The sequence below is a fragment of the Labeo rohita genome, chromosome 15, assembly GCF_022985175.1.
Source record: "Labeo rohita strain BAU-BD-2019 chromosome 15, IGBB_LRoh.1.0, whole genome shotgun sequence".
NCBI classification, from domain to species: domain Eukaryota; kingdom Metazoa; phylum Chordata; class Actinopteri; order Cypriniformes; family Cyprinidae; genus Labeo; species Labeo rohita.
Genome location: NC_066883.1, coordinates 32,833,445 through 32,857,568, shown reverse-complemented (window position 1 = coordinate 32,857,568; position 24,124 = coordinate 32,833,445). Strand labels below are relative to the sequence as shown.

The window sequence follows — 24,124 nt, the reverse complement described above, 5'->3', positions numbered from 1 at the left end:
CTTACAATTAATTTTACAATTTTTATTTGTAAGGTAAAATTTTGTAAATTTTACCAGGTTTGTTTGTTTATTTATTTATTAAAATATTGTTATGTAAAATTAATTGTACAATTTTTCTTGTAAGGTAACATTTGGTAAATTTTACCAGGTTTATTTATTTATTTATTCATTTATTTATTTGTTTGTTCATTCATTTATTTATTTCACTCATGAAAGCTAAATTATATAAATTAATTCATTGTTATTTATGTATTTAAAAATATTTTTTTCTAAAATTAATTTAACAATTTTTATTTGTAAGGTAAGATTTGGTACATTTCAAATTTTAACAGGTTTGTTTATTTATTTATTTACTAAAAATATTTTTATGTAAATTTGTAAATATGTCAATTTTATGTAAATTTTACGATTTTTATCTGTAAGGTAAAATTTGGTAAATTTTACCAGGTTTATTTATTTATTTATTTATTTATTTATTTCACTCATTAAGGCTAACAATCATGAAAGCTAACAATATATAATTTCTATTATATATTTCTATTATTTATTTATATATTTTTGAATTTAAAATGGTAAATTATTTTACAAAAAATATAAAAAATAATCCAATTAAAATACAAATAAAATTAATATTAAATAGCAAAAATAAATAAAATTGTAATTTCTATTTATATTTTATCACAGTTTTATAATGGTAACAATAATTGCAGCAACTATGGTAAGTTGTTGGAGGCTATGGTCGGTAAGCATGTTCAATTTTAATGAAATAATTCCCTGCAAAATTCGTCACTTCAGCAGAAGGTCTAAATGAAACCAAAAACGCTTTACTTTTCAGAAACGACAAGGTGGGAAAGAAATGAAAAACTGCAAAGAAATGGACACGGCGAGCACTGGAGAGTAGCTGTAATTGTCTAATCAGACAATGGCCAATAAATCATCCTCTTCTGTGACTCTGACAAACCTTCTCAACTACCACACAGTGGAAAACAAGAAACAAAAGGGGGCTATCGCAGCCCGTGGGCCCCGTGGCGCTCTTCTGCCAGGGGACCCGATGTTTTGTCTTGCTCTGGTAATGGCGATGACATGCAGGTGTAGGGTGTGAAGGCAGTGCAGCGGGGCTTCAGGAGACAGAGCTGGTGTGTGTAGAGGAGATACGGCTCTCCGTGGACACTCTGGGTAACAAATGAGCCTGTCATTGCGCTCAGACTTTAATCAGGAAACCTTCTGTGCTCGTGTGAATGTGTGTGTGAATTTATGTCTCCAGAGTTCCATATGCCGTTTAAACCATTCTCAAAAATGCATTTTTTTTTAATAAGATTTATGTGTGGTAGCAGCCGTCGCTTACACCAGGGAAAACATCTCGAAGCATTGCGGTGAATCCTGGATGTTGGTCAACTTTAAGTAACAACCTGCCTGTCTGAACCGCAATAACCCAAGACAAGATATGCCCTGGGATAACATTTCGGCAGGGTGCAAAAATTAAAACTGACTAAGCACCAAACTGAGGGCAAGATTTACCTTTCATGAGTGAAATTCATAAATAAAAACAAACAAACAAAAAAAAAAAAAATGAGAAAAAAAAAAAAAAACATTTACCACATTTGACCTTACAAATAATAATAATAAAAAAAAAATCTCAAATTTATTTGAACATAATATAATATTTTAAATAAATAAATAAAACGGGTAAAACTTAAAATGTACCAAATTTTACCTTACAAATAAAAATTGCTAAATTATTTTTATATAAAATAAATAAATATATAAATAACAATTAATTTAAATAATTTAGCTTTCGTGAAATGAATAAATAAATACATACATACATACATACATACATACATACATACATAAACCTATTAAAATGTACCAAAGTTTACCTCACAAATAAAAATTTTAAAACTAATTTTACATAAAATATTTTTAATAAATACATAAATCTGCTAAAATTTTAAAATGTATCAAGTTTTATCTTACAAATAAAAACTGTAAAATTAATTTTACACAATATTTTTAACAAACATATTTTTAAATTAATTAATTAATAATATAATTTAGCTTACACTAGTGAAATAACAAACAAATAAATTTGTTTGAAATAACAAACAAATAAATAAATCTGGTCAAATTTAAATTGTCCCTAATTTACCTTTCAAATAAAAATTGTAAAATTAATTTTACATATAATATTTTTAACAAACAAACACACAAATAAATAAATACATAAATAAATAAACCTGGTAAAATGTAAACTGTACCAAATATTACTTTACAAATAAAAATGGTAAAATTATTTTTATATCAAATTATTTTTAAATAAATAAATAAAATTTAGCTTTCACGAGTGAAATAAAATAAAACAACTAGTAAAAATTCAAATGTACCAAATTTTACCTTTTACCTAATTAATTTTTACAGAAACGTATTTTTAATAAATAAATAAAAATCAATTAATTAATTTATATAATTTTCTACAAACTGAATAAAATAATTGCATAAGTTATATTTATGTAGGTTTTAATATTTAAAATATTTTTATTGTAATAAATGCAAATACATGCAAAAAGTTTATTTTGAATGCTAGGTAAATACACAAACCAGAAAAAGAGAAAATATTCTATATCATTTTATTATTTAATTTTAATTGAATATTAAATGTAATTTTATATTACATGCATATTTTACACACACATATTTTAAAATAAAAAAAGAAGTTATATACTATATAATAAATACTACATGTAATATTACATTAAAAAAACTATATTTTTTTTATTTAAAATTAAAAATTGTAAATTAATTTTACTTAAAAATGTTTAAAAAATAAAAAATATATAATTAATAAATATTATATAATAAAGGATTGCATTTAATTTATAAATAAAAATAAATATATTATATAACTTTTATATAAATTTCTATAGAAATTCTATAAAATCATATTTATTGATTTTTTATTTACTTATATGTTTTATAAAATTTATAAAATGTTTCCTTTTGCTAAAAGGAAGAAAGTTCATTTTGAATGCTAGGTAAAAACTGGAGTTGTCTAAAGGAAATACAAAAACCCGAGTTGGTCTAAACCTGGCACTACATCTGACACAGTCTTTTTTAGTCAGCTGAGACTGACAGGGACGAGTACAGGAGAAGAATTCAGTGAAACCCATGCTTATTTTAGTGTCTCGTCAGCCATACACACACACTACCCGCGACAAAGAAAAGGTCAATTCCTTTGCCAAAACGATAGTGTCTTTCCTCTGAGTCCCGTCAGGGATAGAGACAAGCTTACTGCAGCGCTGTGGAAAGCACGCCGGTTTTGCTTACTACGGTATTTGTTACGACGGTGGCCTAAGGGTGGATTATGTATCACTGGCCCAAATTGTTGTGGACTTAGAGCAAGCTGGAAAGAATCAGCAAGAGATACAACCTTTGGGCTTATGTCTGCATTTATGTCTCTTAGTATCCATGACCTGTATGTATCATAAGGCATAAGCCATCCACAAATCAATTATAAAACTGTGACTTGTTTAAAGTCAACATGAAACTGCATTCGCAAACCATTTTACTACAATAATGTGCTACAAAACAAAACATTCTAAGCTAATTAAGAATATAGTAAGTCATTTTATGAATTAGGCATTTGATTGTTTTTTGGAAAACAGAATTATCTGAATTATTTTAAAGGTTATGCAGATAAATTATGTATTAAAAAAGTAAATGCAGTCAATTTAGATTTCATGTTGACTTCAGACATCACAGATCTCCTGTATCACTTCAAAGAATCAAACGTTGTACCTTCTTCTGTTGTTCTTGCCGTTCGGGACTCGCTGTCCATGCCCTGAAACTCGTTGAAGTACGGACGGACTTTGATCTCGTAGACGATGCCTTTCTTCAGAGCCGAGAGCACCACGCTCCTCTCGGAGGGGACCTTCACATCCTGAGTCTGCCACGCTCCAGGGGAGGACAGCCCTGACATCTGCCTGTACAAAACCCTGTAGCCCTGGATGAACTGAGACTGGCGGTCAACCTGAAGGGGAAAGACGGTTCAAACTTTAAAAAAGTGCAACAGAGAGAGAAAAATAATTGAAAAAGAAAAAAACTCTGTTAAAAAAAGACCTAGCTTTCGGATGGTTGGTGTCCCATTAGGTGTCTTAAAGGGACAGTACACTCAAAAATAAAAATTCTTTCATTAATTACTGGTTTCAAACCTGTTCATCTTTGGAACACAAATTATTTTTCATGAAATCCAAGATAGATAGATAGATAGATAGATAAAACTGGTAAAATTGACCAAAGTTACCTTACAAATAATAATTGTACAATTAATTGTAAGATATTTTTTTTTAAAAATAAATCTGAGTAAAATTTAAAATGTACCAAAATTTTAATTACAAATAAAAATTGTAAAATAAATTTTACATAAGATTACTTTTAATAAACAATTCATTAATTTATATAATTTATGAGCTTTCATGAGTGAAATAAATAAATAAATAAAACCTGTTAAAATATATAAATAAATAAATACATGGGTGAAATAAATAAATAAATAAATACATAAATAAATAATTCTGGTAAAATTTAAAATGTGTACCGAAATTTTCATTACAAATAAAAATTGTAAAATAAATTTTACATACAATTATTAAAAAAAAAACAAAAAAAAACAAACAAACAACAACAATTACTTAATTTATTTAATTATTTAAAATGTACCGAAATTTTAATTACAAATAAAAATTGTAAAATAAATTTGACATGAAATTATTTTTAATAAATAAATAACAATTAATTAATTTATATAATTTAAGAGTTTTCATGAGTGAAATAAATAAATAAACCTGTTAAAATGTCTAAATAAATAAATACATGTGTAAAATAAATAAATAAATACATAAATAAATAATTCTGGTAAAATTAAAAATGTGTACCAAAATTTTAATTACAAATAAAAATTGAAAAATAAATTTTACATACAATTATTTAAAAAAAAAAAAAAAATTAAATAATAATTTTTAATAATAAAAAGCTTTCATGAGTGAAATCAATCAGGTAGAATTTAAAATGTACTGAAATTTTAATTACAAATAAAAACTGTAAAATACGTTTTACATAAAATTATTTTTTAATAAATAAATATATAAAAATAAATTAATTTATATAATTTATTAGCGTTCATAAGTAAAATAAATAAATAAATAAACCTGGTAAAATGTACCAAATCTTACCTTACAAATAAAAATTTAAAATTAATTTGACATAAAATTATTTTAAATAAATAAATAAATAAATAAATATAATGTTCTAGATTATTATTACATTTTATACATTTTTAAGTTTTTTTTTTTTTATATAAGTTTTTGATGAAATCCGAGAGCTTTCTGACCCTGCACAGACAGCAACGCAACTTACAAAAAATATTCTCGTAGCATCATAACATTACAGTTGAACAACTGATGTCCTTATTGATGTCCTTACTAACTTTCTGGACCTTGAACGTGTCAGTTGCATCTATGCAAGGTCAGAAAGCTCTCGGATTTCATCAAAAATATCTTAATTTGTGTTCCGAAGATGAACAAAGGTCTTACGGGTTTGGAACGACATGAGGATGAGTAATTAATGACAGAATTTTCATTTTTGGGTGAAATATTCCTTTGACCAGCTCAACCAGCAGTGCTTTCTTGGTCAAAAACTTAAACAGAAAAGCTGGTTGATGAGATTCTACAGAAATGTAGGTCCAGCACCAAAGTAGCAGTAACCAGCTTGGACCAGCATGGAAAAGTCTGAACGACCTCCTCTTTTTAACCTTAACTAGTATTTACATATTTACATATAACAACATGTTTATTTACATATAACCCTTTGATAAAATGCTCTACATGAGTCATACATATGTACGACCTTGACTAATTGTAAATAAAGCATCAATAACAGCAATCATCATGCAAAAAAAAAGCTCAGCTGTGAAGAAATAAACACATACGTACAAGTATATACATACACGGACAAAAAAAATCAACAGCGAACGTGTCAACATAAGGATCAAAGAAGAAATGCAATCTCAAATCAACACAAAGGTAAACAAGCCTCTTCATTTGCTGAAAGCTGCGTTCTTTTTTTTGTTTGCCGAGGAAAAGTTGTATTTACACAGAGAAGGAGTCGGCATAGCTCACATTAATGTCTTCCTAACAGCACAGTCTGGCTTTCGGAGTGAGATATTAAACATCTGCTTTTCCTCCCTACACATGGAGTAAATCAGCCCAATGGGCATCCTTCCTACGCTTTTTAACTTTCATTAATTGAATGATTCAGGGTCGTAAAAGCTTTCTTGACACCACCTACGTTTACCGCGAGAGTGCTGCTGTATTCTGGGACCGTGTAGGTTGATGATTTATGGATTATTCATATGAGAAAAATACCTTTGAAACCGTCTATACCCCATTTAGGCCGAACAGACAGACGCTTATATTTGTCTCTGTAACGATTGTTGATGGCAATCGTTAATATACCCCAGGAGAGTGCTTACAAACTAATGTGACAAAGGCAAAGCTGTAAAATCGCCATTTTAATGCAATCCAACAAACAGTAAACACCTTTGGAGTGTTTATATCAGTGCTGGAAGACCACAGTGAGAAATGGAAACAACAACCTAGATGACTAACAGAGTTAACTTTCAAACTGACACACTGGTTTGGATGTTAAATAGTGCTGGGCAAGGATTAAACACAATTAATCACATCCAAAATAAGTTTTTGTGAAAATAATATATGTATGTGTACTGTGCATATTTACTATATATATGTAAATATATAAAACAAACACAAGTAGTATATATTTTGAAAATATTTACATGTATTTACATGTAATTTATATGATATATAAATATATTTAATATATAAACATATATTTTTCTTAAATATATACATGCATGTGTGTGTATTTATATATATATATACACATAATAAAAATACAGAGTACACATACATATATTATTTTCACAAAAACTTTTATTTTGTATGCGATTAATCATGATTAATCATTGTCCAGCACTAATATTAATTAATATACATACTGTGTATGTTTAATTAATAAAGACACAGTAATCTGTGCCAAATAACCTCATTCTGGTTAGAGATGATGTTTTATAAATCTCTGAAGTAAATTCAGTTAAAAAAATCAAATCAAATTAGAATACAAGTATATATATATATATATTTATATATACACTATAAATAGCTCCAAACCTTACAAAATGGCTTTTATTATTCTGAGGAACACAAAAAGGATAGATAGATAGGATAGATAAAGCTAGTATTTATTTTATTTTATTTTATTTTATTTTCAATGGGCTCCAGTGATATCTGGGACCAATGTATTGACAAAATACATTGTTTCCACTACTGAATTAAAAATAAAAAAGGTTATTTCAACTTTTTATCTAATAAGCTTGGAATTCTGACTTACTTTTTTTCAGAACTGTCATATAAACTTGAAATTCTGACTTTTTTCTCAGAATTGTATGATATAAACTCACAATTGCGAGTTCTAACGTCAGAATTGCGTGATATAAACTTGCAATTGTGAGAAAACTCGCAATTCTGACTTTTTTCTCACAATTGTGAGATTACGTGTTATAAAGTCACAAACTCACAATTCTGAGAAAAAAGTCACAATTGAGAGTTTATGTCTTGCAGTTCTGACTTTATAACTCACAATTGCAAGTTTATGTATATTCCTTTTATATCCCTTTTTCTCAGAATTGCAAGATATAAACTCGCAATTGCGAGAAAAAAGTCAGAATTGTGAGATATAAAGTCGCAATTATATTTCATTCAGTGGAAGAAAAGGGCTTTTATACATAAAAGAACAGTTTGGAACATGAGGTTGAATAAATGTTGACAAATGTTACATTTTCCTTTAATACTGCATCATGTTCTAAAACCTCAGTCCAATCACAGTTTAGATGCTAAAACTTAGTCTAGTCATGGTTCCTGTACAATAACCTCTGTCTAATAGCAAGTCATGTTCTATATTCATTGTCTAATCATGGTTTGTGACTCACAAGCTTGCAATTTACAAACTACAATATCTTTCCAAACACAGTTAACATGCAAAATCATTAGCTTTGTCCAATCACTGAGTGTCTTACCGTCCATGTGACCTGTATGGTGGTGGGGCTGAGGACCACAGGGTTGTGCAGCCGCACAATAACCTCACCCAACTCCTTCTGCACGTGTCTGTGATCCACTCCCTGAGCTGGAGGACTTATATCTGTAAAGAGAGAGACAGAGGCCAATGCCATTACTGCTTACAGTGCTCCGACAATGCTAAATTACTAGCCGGTACAACATAATCCCTTAAATACAATTTAATCCCCTAAAAGAGCGATGAGGAGTCATTTTCACTGACTCCAGCCGCAGACAGCGCAGCTTTAACCCAACCTGTGAGGATACATCCGCCCAAGGTCTCAGAATCAGTCACCCCTAATGAACAAACAGAGGACTCCGTGGCACCTTAATCAAATCTTTTTCCAGTCGAATTTGGTCTTTTTTCTCCTCGTAATGATCATTAAGGTACCAGCCAGGGCACTAACTCAATTATATACTCCAAAAGTAGATGATGTTTGTTCTACATTATACTCCGTCTCTGGAACTAATGAGCGTATGGGTCCGTTAGACCGTGTGGTATCTAGACTAGATCTCGTCCTCTATGAGTAACAGTGAGGATTTAATTAAAAGTCATTGACATGGGCAGTAATCACATGGGTTTACCAAAGAAAACTCTATACACATATAGTTCATTTGAATTTTTTATCAAATACCTTGAGTGCGGACAGGTTCGGACATGGGGCTTGGGTCGCTCAGGCCTTGGACGTTGACTGCTCGGACCATGAATAGGTAGATGGTGTTTGGGCGAAGACCCTTAATAGTGTACTGTGTGGTCTTGACATGATCGGCTACAGTCTGCCAGCTGTTGCTCACCGATTGGCTGCATGCAAATGAGGTAGAGTGATGTCAAAGTTTAAAATGTCTTCATATACTTCAGAGTGAAGGACAGTCCATTCAAAATGTTGTACCAGCTTGAGGTTGTAGGTTTCAACTCATATTTTTTTAGGTTTTTGCACATTAGAAATTTCCAATGTTTTGTCATTTGAATGTACAATATATTGAACAGACTGGATTTCAACTCAAATTTTCATTGGTGTCAAACAAAAAATAGTATCTACTTTGACTAAACCTTGGTTTGATTGAGTACTTTACATGAAAATTAACAAATTTAAGATACAATTCAGTCCAAAACATCTTCAGAAAAGCAACTTAAAGGCTAAATAAACTAAACTACTACAAAATTCATACCTGAAAGCCTCAATAACATATGACGAGATGGGTGACGCTCCAGGAAGGCCAGGCTGCCAGGACAACGACACACTGTTTTTAGTGACGTCAGTGACCTGAGGTTTAGAAGGAGGACCTGGGAGCTCATTCTCATCCCGGTCTTTAACTACAACAAGACTTCCAGACTCTAAAGAAAGGAAAGACATAAGAACATTGAGAAGGTCTGGAACTGTTTCTGGAAGAATAACCCTACTTAAAACACATATGCTCTTAAAAATAAAGGTTCTTATCTATGGTTCCGTGAACAACCTTTAACATCCATGGAACCTTCTCACAAAAGGTTCTTCAAAGTGGAAAAAGCTTCTTCAGAAGGTTCTTATCTAGATTGTTCACTAGGTTCTTTGGGAACGTCACTGCTACAAAAACACCATTTTGGAACTTTTGGAATTTTTGGAACATGAATGTCCTTTATTGGCATTAAAGTTTCCATAAAGAATCTTTAACATCTATGGAACAACAGGTTCTTCAAAGTGGAAAAAGGTTATTTTCTAGAATGTTCGCTAGGTTCTTTGGGGATCCCAAAATGGTTCCTCTATGGGATTGCTACAAAAAGACCATTTTGGAACTTTTGGAATTTTTTGAACATGAAGGTTCTTTATTGGCATCGATGTTCCATGAAGAACCTTAAGCATCCACAGAAATTTTTCATTGCACAAACAGTTCATCAATGTGGAAAAGGTTCTTCAGAAGGTTCTTTTATGAACTGTTCACTAGGTTCTTTGGGGATCCCAAAATTGTTCTTCCATGGCATTGCTATGAAAATACCCTTTTGGAACTTTTGAACTTTTTGAACATGAAGGTTCCTTATTGGCATCAAAGGTTCCATGAAGAAACTTTAACATCCATGGAAACCTTTCATAGCACAATACGGTCTTTATACTGGACAAGGTTTCTTCCGATTATTAAATTATTCTTCAGACTTTTAAGAACTATTCACTAAAAGTTCTTTGGAGAACTTAAAAAAGTTAAAAAAATGGCAAGAGTGTAATTTGTGAAGGTGCACATAAGTACCTTTGACTTCCAAGAAAGCACTCCAAGATGTTTCCCCACTAGAACTTGCTGCCACACAAGTGTAGATGCCAGAATCAGAGAGCTGGAAAATAGAAAAACAGCATGCATTGATCTTTATATCTTCAAGCACTGTGCATTCACTAAACGGCTAATCAATTCGACTCATGGTAAGTCTAAACTTTCGATCCGAGAGAGATGTAACCTCGGGCACGTCCAGTTTGGCTAAAGCGCTGACACTAATATGGTAGATATATTCTATTTTCCGCACCCTTCAGCCAGCTTTTATCCTCGCTGGCAAATTCACAAACCCACCCACTAACCGCAACGAGAGTTAGGCTAATTCATTTAAAGGGGGTAGTCGCTGAAACCCTCTGGACCGTTGACAGCTGGCGCATGTCCCCCCCCCAACCTTTCGGGATGATCTCCCCGTTGTTTGTTGCCTTTCATCAGGGTGCCTCGCCTCCATTTATTAGATAAAATGTCAGAGGTGGGCAGCACTGTCAGGCATAATGGCTATTCCATCCCGAGCTGACGGGGAGGGCTCGGGGACTTTTAAATTCAATATGGTCCTAAAAGTGTGTTTGTTTGTGTGTGCAAATGTGTGTGCAGCTGGAGCCCGTCCAGGCTTCCGTAAATGATTCTTGGGAGAGCTGTCGTATCCCTAAGTGATAGTATCAAACAATTTACCAAAATCAATATTTCCCATTCATCCCCGTAATGCAATATGATTCCCTCTGCCCGTCTCTGTTATGTCTTACCGATATCTGATTGAATTCTGCTAAGCTTATACATCACACTTAGATGAAGACGTTTCTGACAGCTGGTAGTCACACAAATGATCTTAGAAATACAAAATGACAGATACACATCAGGAGATTCATATTAAGGATATATTGGTGACTATATCAGTGTTGGCCAAAATAAAAACTGGTCCAATTTGGTCGATAATGAAAGTTGATAACGTGTTCTTTGTTGTCCCCTGTCCCCCTCTAAAATATTCTTTTTCAATGCCAAATTTGTACAAAAAAATAAATATATATAAATAAACAAATAAATAAAAAAGAGCTGTCATGAAAGTTTTTATTTTATTTTATTTCATTTAGTATCAAATTTTCCATATGGGTGCATTCCAAAAAAAAAAAAAAAGAAGAAGAAGAAAAAAAGTGTTGCTCACCCGCAAACCCTTGATCTGCAGGCTGCCGAGGTCCTGAAGGGACATGCGAGCGTCTTTGCCCAGCAGACTGACCCCATCCTTCAGCCAGCTGATGGTTGGGACTGGTTCTCCAGACGCATGACACCTCAGAAGAGCCACGCTGTCTACACCCAGAGTCTGGTTAGCGGGACCCTGCCGGATGATGGGTGGAGGACGATCGGTCAACACTAAACAAGAGAGAAGAGAGAAGAAAGAACAAGAATTACACCAACATGTAGTTCCTAATGTTTCAGCAGGGAGGCATCCCAACTCAAATACTTTTCTGGTGATGTACTGAAAATAAAATAAAATAAAATAAAATAAAATAAAATAAAATAAAATAAAATAAAATAAAATAAAATAAAATAAAATAATTATTTTTAAATATTATAATTAAAATATTATTTATATTAAAATATTATTTTTGTCTTTTTACCCCTCAAGTAGAATTAGTAATATAATATAAGCAGGTTAGCAATAAAAAAAGTTTCACATTTATCAACACCTAAAAAAAAAAAATAAAATAAAATAAAAAAATCACTTTATTTTTTGTAAAATGTATGCATTCTTACAAAATTTACAAGGTGTAACTTAAAAAAAAAAAAGAAGGTAATTCTTTTGTTCTTTTTTCTAAATTTTAGGCATAAATCTAACAAAATTTACTGAGGTTTATTCTTTAAACAACATACAAAGAAAAACAGTGTTAATTATCAAGCTAAATTCATTACCTTAAATATAAATACTGCACTTCATGTTCATAATATAAAAAGCTACAGTTTCAGCTTCACATTTATCATCGTTTTTGTGTAATGTAAACTGTGTAATGTAAATTAAACGTAAATTCATGTCCCAGTCCCAGTCCCATTTTCTAGGTTAAATAAACATTAAATCAGAAAAAAAATCTGTTATATTTTTACAATGTAATCAACATTCTATTTATTAAGTTACATTTGAATCTTATCAACTTAGTGTTTTTAAGCATTTTACATTTATTCCAAAATAATAACTCAAGTCAGTAACAATTTAAACAATATTTTTTTTTTTTATTATTTTTTTATTTTATGTTCAGCTATTCTTTTCAATAGTTAACTTTTAACTATTTTTGAATTTTTCAGATCATAAGTCATCAAACCACGGTAAATACTGAGATTTATGTTAAATTTCACCAAGTTATTTACTCACTAAAAACTCTTTACATACTTTTTTTAAATTAGTCTTCCAATTAACGCCATTATATTGTCCATTCAGACTGATTAGCCAATATGGAACATGCGCGAACACAAGAGGCGGGATTTATCGCATGAACCAATCACAGCCGATCATAACCAGTCATATCCAATCACATCGCGATAGAGGCATTGCCTCCTCTCACATGACTTTCCCTCATTCATTCTCAATTACCCCCCACTAAACTCACCGCAGGCTTTAGGGTGTCTGTTAAAACTCAATGGGCTCAGGGGAGGCGAGAGAGATGAGAGTTACATTTTGTAATACTGGCATTGTTTTATTTTTGAGCTACAAATTTCTCATTTCTCATCCAATATTTTGAGGAGACGCTGCCTTCCTTGAAACAGACTATTATTGGACAGCATACAAACAGATCAAGAGACAGCAGAGAGGAGACAGGAAATAATTAGGAAGCGAGAGCGAGAAGATGTCCGGGACACCACAGGCCAGATCTGAAACGTTTCCTATGTGACTCAACATGTCTGGTGCACATGTGCTCATAACTAGTCCTTGGCTCCTACTGAAATGGAAACGTTGGAGATCGTTCGCAATTAGAATGCTTGTCTATCCAGACTAATATATTCCCCACAAATTATGACATCTTGACACTAACAGGCCTTCTTACATCATTTGTTGCTTTAGCACAGGACGGTGAACATGTTCGTCATTAAAGTGTCTGGAAACATTAAGATTGTGGCCTTGTCCCGTGTGGCACAGGAAGCAGGATGAAGCCATGATTGCCTTATTCCTGGACGTATCGGGGTTATATGCACATTTTGTGGTCGTACCACAGGGCAGCGTCTACCCCCCAAGCATTCTGGGAAAAACTGGGAGAAACGCTGAGTCTTGGTTTTCTAGCTCACTGATGTGGCAGTGAGGTGGTTTTGTAGCTTCCAGTTACGACTTGAGATCCTTCATTTAGGAAGCAGACTTTGAGTACAATTTCATGCATTACTATATATCCGACTATCAGAGGCAGTGCGGTCGGGGAAATATCTCATGCTGGTTAAGAGAACGTCCCCTCATAAACTGCTTCTCAAAACATGAACCCACCATCCTACAGCGCACAGATTGTTTGATTTTTTTGTTTTGCACAGTTCATAATGATGGGTATCCTTGAAAAGATTTCCATCCAATTTCATCTCATTGTGCAGACACTTTTTTACTGCTTACAGTAGGGGAAAAACTGTGAAAATTCTATGGATCAAATATAATTATGGCAAAATTGTAAGTAAAAACACTGCATTGTTATTGGAAAATAAATAAACAAAGAAATAAATAAACAAAGGGACAGAATCATACAGAGATACAAGACTTTTTTTCTTTTTTTTGGTAGTCTGATTTGCTGTTATTCACATATTGTTAAAATTCAAATGATTACAATTGAAAATATTAAAATATGAATAAAATGTATATAAAATTAAAATATTTAATTGTAATAAAATGTAATAAAAGTATATAAAAATAAACTATGTGGGATTACATCTCAGAGGCCTACAGATGTGTATAAAAAATAATAAAATAAAATAAAATAAAATAAAATAAAATAAAAAAATAAAGTGTATTATCAAAATTCAAATGATTACATTACGTGTGATTACATCTCACAGGCCTATGGATGTGTATAAAAATAAATAAATAAATAAATAAATAAAATAAAATAAAAGTGTATTATTAAAAATAGATATGATTACATTATGTGGGATTACATCTCAGAGGCCTACAGATGTGTATAAAAAATAATAAAATAAAATAAAATAAAATAAAATAAAATAAAATAAAATAAAATAAAATAAACCAAAATAAAGAAGTGTATTATTAAAATTCAAATGATTAATTGATATGTATAAAAATACAATAAAATAATAAAGTAAAATCATAAAAAATAATAAATAATAAAAAAGTATATTATTAAAATTCAAATGATTATGATTGAAAATATTAAAATCTGAATAAAATGTATATCAATATATTTAAATAATAAAAAGTACATAAAAATAAATTATGTGTGATTACATCTCACAGGCCTATCGATGTGTTCTGATGTCAAATCGCATTCATTTATATTGTGATTTATCCAACAGAGGCTGTTTTAAAGCAGCTTCACAGTAATAACCAAGAAAATAAGAGTATTAAATTCTTCAATTATGAAACGAACACAATTTCAGCTGTTTAGGAGCTCTAAAAAGACAAGAGCATCATTATTCAGCTCAATATAGTTCAGTGCTGATTCAATTTAGTTCAATAACAGTGTGAATGTTGCAAAGTGACGGCAGTTTAACTACTGTATAAAACAGCTAGATATACAGAACATAAATGCCATTATTCAGCTCAGATCAGTTCAGTGCTGATTCAGTGGAAGCAGCTTTAAAGGCGGCAAAAGTATAGTGTCGCTATTCAGCTCAAGTTGCGTTAATCATTTATGAAATAAATATGATTGAACTCTAAAGCAGCAACAATTGATGTACAAATGGGCATCAAATGCCCCTTGAGATGCGCCAACCATTTATTTGTCCGACTAATAATAATACAATAATCACAGCCGTGTCCTGTCCCCTGCCCCTCTGAGGACACATTAATTAGCAGGTGTGAATTAATGAGCAAAAAGCCGGCGGGTGCTAATTACAGAGTGCACCTCTAACCCTTAAATACAGCTTGAGATGCAGTCTTCTTCCATTCTCGGCTGCGTTACTATTTGTCTCGCTCTGAATAAAGGATGGTATTTATATTGTCCAAATCTCCATCGGAATGCCTCATTTAGGCTCAGGGATGAAGAGTTGCCATCCTAATTCATCAATGTGGATTACTCCGCACCGAGGTTAAACCCCAGAGTGCTTTGCAAGGCGCATCCATCAGGCCGGCGTAAACCCAAGAGATGCATGTGCGGATAGATAGAGACTGATGAAGCATAATGGCTGTATTTGGATTAAAGCTGCATCCTCTGTACTGAATGAGTCTTTAGTGTCGCACTGTTGCATTTGAACTTGACTAGACCGCAGTTGTTTCAAATCGACCCAATCTCACGCCAGCTAAAAATGTTCGGTACAGGGATGTTTCCAAGAGTTTTCATGGGTTTCGTGGAAAATTGCAGAAGTGTTGTAGGCTCTTCTTTTTAGCATCTCTTTTTTGAAAAACCTCATGATAATTTTCTAATGTACTGTAGAATAAAAAAGTATTTAAATTTAAATATATTAAAATAATTTATTTTTAAATAATCAATAAAATAAATAAACACAAAACAAAATCAATACATGACAAAAAAAAAAAAAAAAAAAAAAAAAAAAAATATAATAAATGTTTTTCTGCTTTTAGGGCAAATTTAAATGTCTATTAAATAAAATAAAAATAAATCCCTACAAATTTTCCTGTCAAAACATTTTAGCAAGTATATTTAAAGGATTTTTATTTGTATTTACAAGGGTTTTGATAAACAAACAAACAAAAATAAATATTTTAAAATATTATAAAGCAAAATAAAATCCATATAAATGTGACTACATAAATAAATAAATAAATAAATACATAAATAAATATGGTACCAAGTAAATGCATATTTTTATTAAATATTATGAAAATAAAATAGAAATAAAATCCATATAAATGTGACTAAATAAATAAATAAATAAAACAAAACAAAACAAAAAAAAATCCTGTCAAAACATTTTATCAAAACATTTTGGTTTTGATAAACAAACAAATAAATATTTTTATAAAATATTATAAAAAACAAACAAAATAAAAATAAAATCCATATAAATGTAACTAACTAAATAAATGTAATTAAGCAAATGCACATTTTTAAAAACATTATAAAAATAAAATAAAAATAAAAGCCATATAAATGTGACTAAATAAAATCCAAACTTTTTTTCCCGTCAAAACATTTTAGAAAGTAAATTTAAAGGATTTTTATTTGTATTTATAAGGGTTTTAACTAACTAACTAACTAACTAAATAAGTAAATAAGAATGTAACTAAGTAAATGTGTTTTTTTTTAAATAAAATATTATAAAATCCATATAAATGTGACTAAATAAATAAATAAACAAAACCAAAAATCCGGGCAGAACATTTTGGTTTTGATAAAGAAAACAAACAAACAAACAAATAAACAAACAAATATTTTATAAAATATTATAAAAAAATAAAATAAAAATAAATAAATAAATAAATAAATAAATAAATAAATAAATAAATAAATATGACTAAGTGAATGCACATTTAAAAAAATATTATAAGAATAAAATAAAAACAAAACCCATATAAATGTGACTAAAATAAATAAATAAATAAACACACCCTTTTTTCCTGTCAAAACATTTTAGAAAGTAAATTTAAAGGATTTTTAAATTTGTATTTACAAGGGTTTTGACTGATAAATTAATAAATAAATAAATATGAAACTAAGTAAATGCATATTTTTATTAAATATTATAAAAATAAAATAGAAATAAAATCCATATAAATGTGACTAAATAAATAAATAAAACAAACAAAATAAATTCCTGTCAAAACATTTTGGTTTTGATAAACAAACAAACAAACAAATATTTTTTATAAAATATTATAAAAAAAACAAAAACAAAAACAAAAAACAAAATAAAAAATCCTTATGAATGTAACTACATAAAATAAATATGGAACCAAGTAAATGCATATTTTTATTAAATATTATAAAAATAAAGTAGAAGTAAAATCCATATAAATGTGACTAAATAAATAAATAAATAAAAAACAAAAAATTCCTGTCAAAACATTTTATCAAAACATTTTGGTTTTGATAAACAAACAAATATTTTTATAAAATATTATAAAAAACAAACAACATAAAAAAAATCCATATAAATGTAACAAAATAAATAAATAAATAAATATGGATGTAAGTAAATGCATATTTTTATTAAATATTATAAAAATAAAATAGAAATAAAATCCATATAAATGTGACTAAATAAATAAATAAAAAAAACTGTCAAAAAAAATTAGAAAGCAAATTTAAAATATTTTTTATTTGCATTTTGATTTAAATAAATCTATAAATAAATAAATAAACAAATAAATACATTTTTACAAAACAAGTAAATTTGTACTAGTACTCCACAAAATAAAAAGAAATAAATGAAACCAATATAAATGTGAGTAACTAACTGACTAACTAACTAATTAACTAAACAATTTGGCTACTTCTTAATTGAAAAAAGATTAGGCATTCTGGTTTGTGTGTGAGTGTAATAAAACGTCTAAAAAGTCTTATGATGGGTGTGTTGGCGTGACATGATGGAGTGCTGTTCATCTGACGGGACAGTTTTCGGACAGCGTGAAGGCCTCGGTGCCGTCTGGCAGCAGTCATTTTTCATCAAATCTCTCCTTGAACCTGTCCAGCTCTCTCCGCCACCTCAACAGCCACTAAATCACGCTCTTCCTCCGGCGCAGGTGTGGCCGTGACCCTCTTCCTCTTTCGTTACTGTCATCCCTCTTTGCTGTCATCCTCCACAACATACTCCTTTCTGAGTAAAAGCCGTTTACGGCAGTCTAGGTTGTACGCGGTTTCCGAGACAAGATCGTTTAATTCATATGCTTTGCAGTCAAGCGTAACAGTCGTCACCTTTTAAAATAATTACATATTGCTGTTAGACTGAAGATGTAGTTGAGAAGTTCATACAAACTGACTTCTTGCTAGTTTTTCCTTAAAAAAAATCTCTCTTACACAACTCAAAACATGCTTTGTTGCCAAAGTAATTTTTCCTTCATCAGTATCTGAAGTTTTCAAGGACGGCTGTTTTCACTCCCTTCTCGAGCTGAAATGAAGTTTTCCTCCTGTCAAGAGAAGTTCACAGAGACGTGCTCCTGTAATATTCAAACGCGAGCAGAATTCAGGGTCGTCAGGCTCGCTATTCATCGCACACGGCGAGGCAGAATCAATGCGGCGCGGGAGAGCTCAAGGCCACGTTCCAATTCAGCTCTTAATGTGGATCCGGCGGCAACACGAGTGGTTTTCTTATGACATTTATCTTTCTGCCAGTACTTTTGTATGGGGATATTGAGGCCTTCGTTTGTGTCGGGTGTGAAAAGTGGAGGCTGACATATGAATGAGCGAAAATGAAAGGGTGGTGAAAAGAGAACGACAGCCAGTGATAGAGAGCGAAATAATGAAAATAGAGGCTTAACAAAAGTCAAGTGCAAATGTAAAAATCTAAATCAAAAAGTATTTTAGCAATCATAAAAAAACATTGGTGGAAGGAATGAGGGACTTTTGAAACCTTTTGAAATGTTTTATTTTTTATTATTATTTATATTTAATTTATATATATATATATTTTTAAATTTTAGTATTTTGCTAAACAAAATGTAACAATATTTAAACATTTTGTAAAATTCTATAACATATTGCAAAGTATAAAATAAAAAAAGCTATTTAATTCTAATTATTTCAATTAATTCAAATGTATAATTTCTTTTGAAAATAACTGAATAATGAAATAAGAAAAATTATTAGCAAAAAATGGGTGAAATATTTGATTATATTTCTAATAGTTTGAGAAAAAAACGGGTGCAAGGAATGGAGAAATTTTTAAACCTTTTAATTATTAAATTTAACAAAATTAATGCAATTTGTAAAATTATAAAACACTGTAAAAAATTAATTCTAATTATTTTTTTTATTTATTATTTTTCTTATATTTCTAAATATTTTGGGAAAAAAAAACATGGGTGGAAAGAACGGAGGACTTTTGAAACCCTCCAAAATGTTGAATTTTTATTATTATTATTTAAATTTAATATATTTATATTTTAATTATTTTATTATTTTGATAAACAAATTTGATAATATTAAAATCATTTATAATTAATCAGGACTGTTTTGAAAATAACTGAATAATGAAAAAAGAAAAATTATTAGCAAAAAAATGGGTGGTGAGTTGGATAGGTTTGTCATTTGCATTTTTTTATTTTAAAAGTTTCTTTTATTTCTAAATATTTTTTAGAGGAAAGACATGAGTGGAAGGAATGGGGGATTTTTAAAGTTTTTATTATTATTATTATTATTATTATATCTATTTAATATTTCAATTTTTTTTATTATTTTATTATTTATTATTTTAGCTAAACAAATCTAACAATATTAAAACAATATGATAAATTCTAGAACATATTGTACAATATGAAATAAAATGCTATTTAATTCTAATTATTTCAATTAATTAAAATGTATAATTAATCAGGACTATTTTAAAAACAACTCAAATATGAAAAAAGAAAAAATTAAAATGGGAGAAATATTTTCTTATATTTCAAAATATTTAAATATAAAAAAAATAAAAATGGTGGAAGGAGTGAGGAATGTTTGAAATCTTTCAGAATGGTTTATTTTTTATTATTAATTATATTTAATGTATTTATATTATTATTTTATTATTTTGATAAATATAACAATATTAATTTGATTTGCAAAATGACAAAACGTTGTAAAATATAAATTCTAATTATTTTTTATTTATTCTTTTTCTTTATTTTATTTTTCTTTATCTTTATTATTTTGATAAACAAATGTAACAACTGAATATAATGAAATATATAATTTAATGAAGTATAAAACACTGAAAAATAATAATAAAAAAAAAATTATTAGCAGAAAATGGGTGGTGGGTTGGATAGGTTTGTTATTTGCATTTTTTATTCCAATTTTTTTCTATATTTCTAAATATTTTTCGAGGACTTTTGAAACCTTCCACAATGTGTGTTTTTTTTTTTTTATTATTTATGTTTAATATATATTTTTATTATTTTATTTTTTTACAAAACAAATTTATCTATATGAAATAAATGTGTAAAATAAAAAAAAGTAATAATAAAAATGAGTATCTTTTAGAAGAAAACTGAACTGAAAAAAAAAAAACCAAAAAAACATCCTGAATCCAAAAACAAAGAAACAGACCAAAACACCAGCTAGATAAGAATCCATTCACAATCCCCAAAGCTCTGTTGTGCTCTGATCCACCCCAGTGCTTACCGTCTGTGACCTCAAGCTGTGCTTTGGCCAGGATGCTGCCCGCCACTGTCAAGGCCTGGCAGATATAGTATCCCGCGTCTGCCCGCTGGACCGCCGTGATGGTCAGATCTCCGCTGGGCGACACCGAGAAACGACTGTTGGGCTGCTGCGGTTGATTTGGAAACAGGAGGTTCTACACAAACAAGTAAACAAACAAGAAAACTGTGAAGAGCATTTCGCCACCTGAAACCACCGTTCTTCGAATATAAACACACAAGGGAAGACATTTTTCGCATTAGAGGGGGTAAATTGTTATCTGTTTTATCAGCTATTAAAAGTCTGAAAGGAATTATGGCAGGTTGGGTTTAAATTGCACAACACAATGGCTCGCCGCAGATAAAGCTTTCGCTAACCAGTATGCTAACCCTGCCTGTGTGTGCATCTCTCACTGTGTGTATCCATTGTGTCCAAATGACTCCAGTAATTGCTTTGGGCTGCGTTGTTTACTCACTCTGTCTGACATGACTGTTGTATTCGATGAAATGAAATCTGCTGGAAAGGGAGGAGGCCAGGTGATTCGAAGCTAATTCGCCACCAGCGGCCGGTTTAGCCGGTTGGCTAATTACGGCAGATAACAAGCTGGGTTCATTAATGGCCCGTCATTGACCGAGCCCTCGCATTTACCTCAGATTTTATATCCTTGAGATCTCTCCACTCTTCCTTTCATTTTCTCTCGCTCTCTTTTGATTTCTGAGTCCTCATAGCTGACCGTCAGAAACCGAAAGGCATTAGCCGGATTCAATTACACCTAATGACTTTAATGCTCCAAATTATGCTCCAAATGATGTTTTTTTCTTTCTTTCTTTCGCTCTTTTTTTAATTAGCCTCTCACACATGATAGATGTTGGGTCCATTATCCTCAAGTGTGACTGAGAGGCTTCTCTCAGCGCTAATGACTCAATAACTGCTTTAATTTTGCCTTTTAACAAATACCTTCATATCTTACTTAAGAGAGGAACCGTAGGAACGAAAATGTAATAGAAAGTGTTATATTGCATTTAATATTGGGATTAAGTATCAAATCCTCCGGCTTTTTCTCCTTTTATAGTAATGTTTAACTTGCTTGCAATGTTGAAGCTACAGTGCTAGCTTGTTCAAAGTTGGAGTTCAGCTCCAACCCTAAAAAAAAAAAACCCTCGCCTGTCTATAGCCTTAGTAATCCTGAAGACATTGATAAGCTTGTTCAGGTGTGTTTGATTAGGGTTGGAGCTAAACACTGCAGGACTACGGCTCTCTAGGACCGAACTCATCCCTGATAGCACACGTACATCTCGGAGATGTCATTTGACATCTGCATTTACATCTGCAAGACATATTTTTTTAGAGTGTTTGCTCATCTGCAATATGTCTATAGGATGTTTACAATCAGATGTCAAATAGACGTCTATTAGATGTCTTTAAGATGTTTATGATTTAAAATGTATGTAAAACTGACATCTTACAGACGTCTGTCAAATGTTTGTATACAGCAGATGTTTCCAGATCAAGTGATCTTTAACATACATCTTGCAGATGTACGTGTGCTATCTGGGATGGTTCCAGGTGGTTGCCAGATTTGCTATTACTAAGGTCTTTTGGGTGGATGCTAGGTGACCCATCCCTAGATATATAGTTGAGGTCAAAAGTTTACACCCCCCTTTGCAGAATCTGCAAAATGTTAATTATTTAACCAAAATAAGAGGGATCATACAAATGCATGGTATTGTTTATTTAGTACTGACCTGAATAAGATATTGCACTTACAAGATGTTTACATATAGTCCACAAGAATTTCTAAAAATGACCCTGTTCAAAAGTTTACATCCCCTTGATTCTTAATACTGTGTTGTTACCTAAATGATCCACAGCTATGTTTTTTTTTGTTTAGTGATAATTGTTTATGAGTCCCTTGTTTGTCCTGAACAGCTAAACTGGCTGCTGTTCTTCAGAAAAATCCTTCAGGTCCCATGAATTCTTTGGTTTTCCAGCATTTTTTTTTTGTATTTGAACACTTTCCAACAATGACTGTATGATTTTGAGATCCGTCTTTTCACACTGAGGACAACTGAGCAACTCACATGCAACTATTACAGAAGGTTCAAATGCTCACTGATGCTCCTGAAGGAAAAAGCCAGAGGGTGAAAACTTTTGAACAGAATGGAGATGTGTACATTTTTCTTATTTTGCCTAAATATCATATTTTTTTATTTAGTACTGCCTTGCAGAGGCTACAGAAGATAGTTGCATGTTTTCCAGGAGACAAAATAAGTTAAATGTACCCTGTTCTTCAAATTCAAAAAGTTTTCACCCCCCAGCTTTTAATGCATGTTTTTTCCTTTAGGAGCATCAGTGAGCATTTGAACCTTCTGTAATAGTTGCATATGAGTCCCTTAGTTGTCCTCAGTGTGGAAAGATGGATCTCAAAATCATACAGCCATTGTTGGAAAGTGTTCAAATACAAAAAAATGTTGAAAAACCAAAGAATTTGCGCGACCTGAAGGATTTTTCTGAAGAACAGTGGGCAGTTTAACTGTTCAGGACAAACAAGGGACTCATGAACAACTATCACTAAACAAAAAAACATTGAGGTAACAACACAGTATTAAGAATCAAGGGCATGTAAACTTTTAAACGAGGTCATTTTTTTAAATTCAACTATTTTCTCTTGTGGACTATATGTAAACATCTTTTATGTGAAATATCTTATTCCGGTCCATGCTAAATAAACAATAACATGCATTTTGTATGACCCCTCTACAATAATTAACATTTTGCAGATTCTGAAAGGGGGATGTAAACTTTTGACCTCAACTGAGATAGATATCCCTACATATCCCTTCTTCAAAATATGTCTAAGGGATTTGTTCACCCGTCTAACCACTAGCCTAAAATAAGAGTAGGTTAAAGACAGAAAGATATGCTCTTACCTGACTTCCTTCTTTCTGCCAGAAGACCGCCGGCTGCGGGTTCCCTTTGGTCTCACAGGGAAAACTGGCGGTCCGTCCCTGCGCCACAATCTGATCCCGCGGCCTGATCACGAACTGAGGTGCAGCTAAAGAACCAAAGACATTGACTTTACACCATACCCTTAGACACAAACACACACCGACACGTACACACCGATCTCTGGCAGTCAGTGGGAACATCAGGCATCCACAGGCATTGACTGCCGAGGTCACTGAGACAGAGCTTCCATGCATCAGCCCGTTTCCGACACCATTCGGCCTTTTGGATTATCTGTTTGCTTTGGCCACAAACAGCAAGGACAGC

The 24,124-nt window shown here is 31.1% G+C and overlaps 1 protein-coding gene across 12 annotated transcripts in view; it reads right to left on the bottom strand.

The window, feature by feature from the left end:
• Positions 1–24,124, bottom strand: part of robo2 (roundabout, axon guidance receptor, homolog 2 (Drosophila)) — a 489,160-nt gene that overhangs the window by 57,001 nt on the left and 408,035 nt on the right. For all 12 annotated transcript variants that reach the window (XM_051129111.1, XM_051129121.1, XM_051129117.1 and 9 more), the window contains 8 exons: positions 23,782–23,906; positions 20,837–21,008; positions 11,581–11,786; positions 10,407–10,488; positions 9,357–9,522; positions 8,822–8,988; positions 8,150–8,271; positions 3,796–4,027 (listed from right to left, as the gene is read on the bottom strand). In XM_051129111.1, coding sequence (XP_050985068.1) covers positions 3,796–4,027; positions 8,150–8,271; positions 8,822–8,988; positions 9,357–9,522; positions 10,407–10,488; positions 11,581–11,786; positions 20,837–21,008; positions 23,782–23,906 — 1,272 coding nt within the window. The remainder of the gene's footprint in view (positions 1–3,795; positions 4,028–8,149; positions 8,272–8,821; positions 8,989–9,356; positions 9,523–10,406; positions 10,489–11,580; positions 11,787–20,836; positions 21,009–23,781; positions 23,907–24,124) is intronic.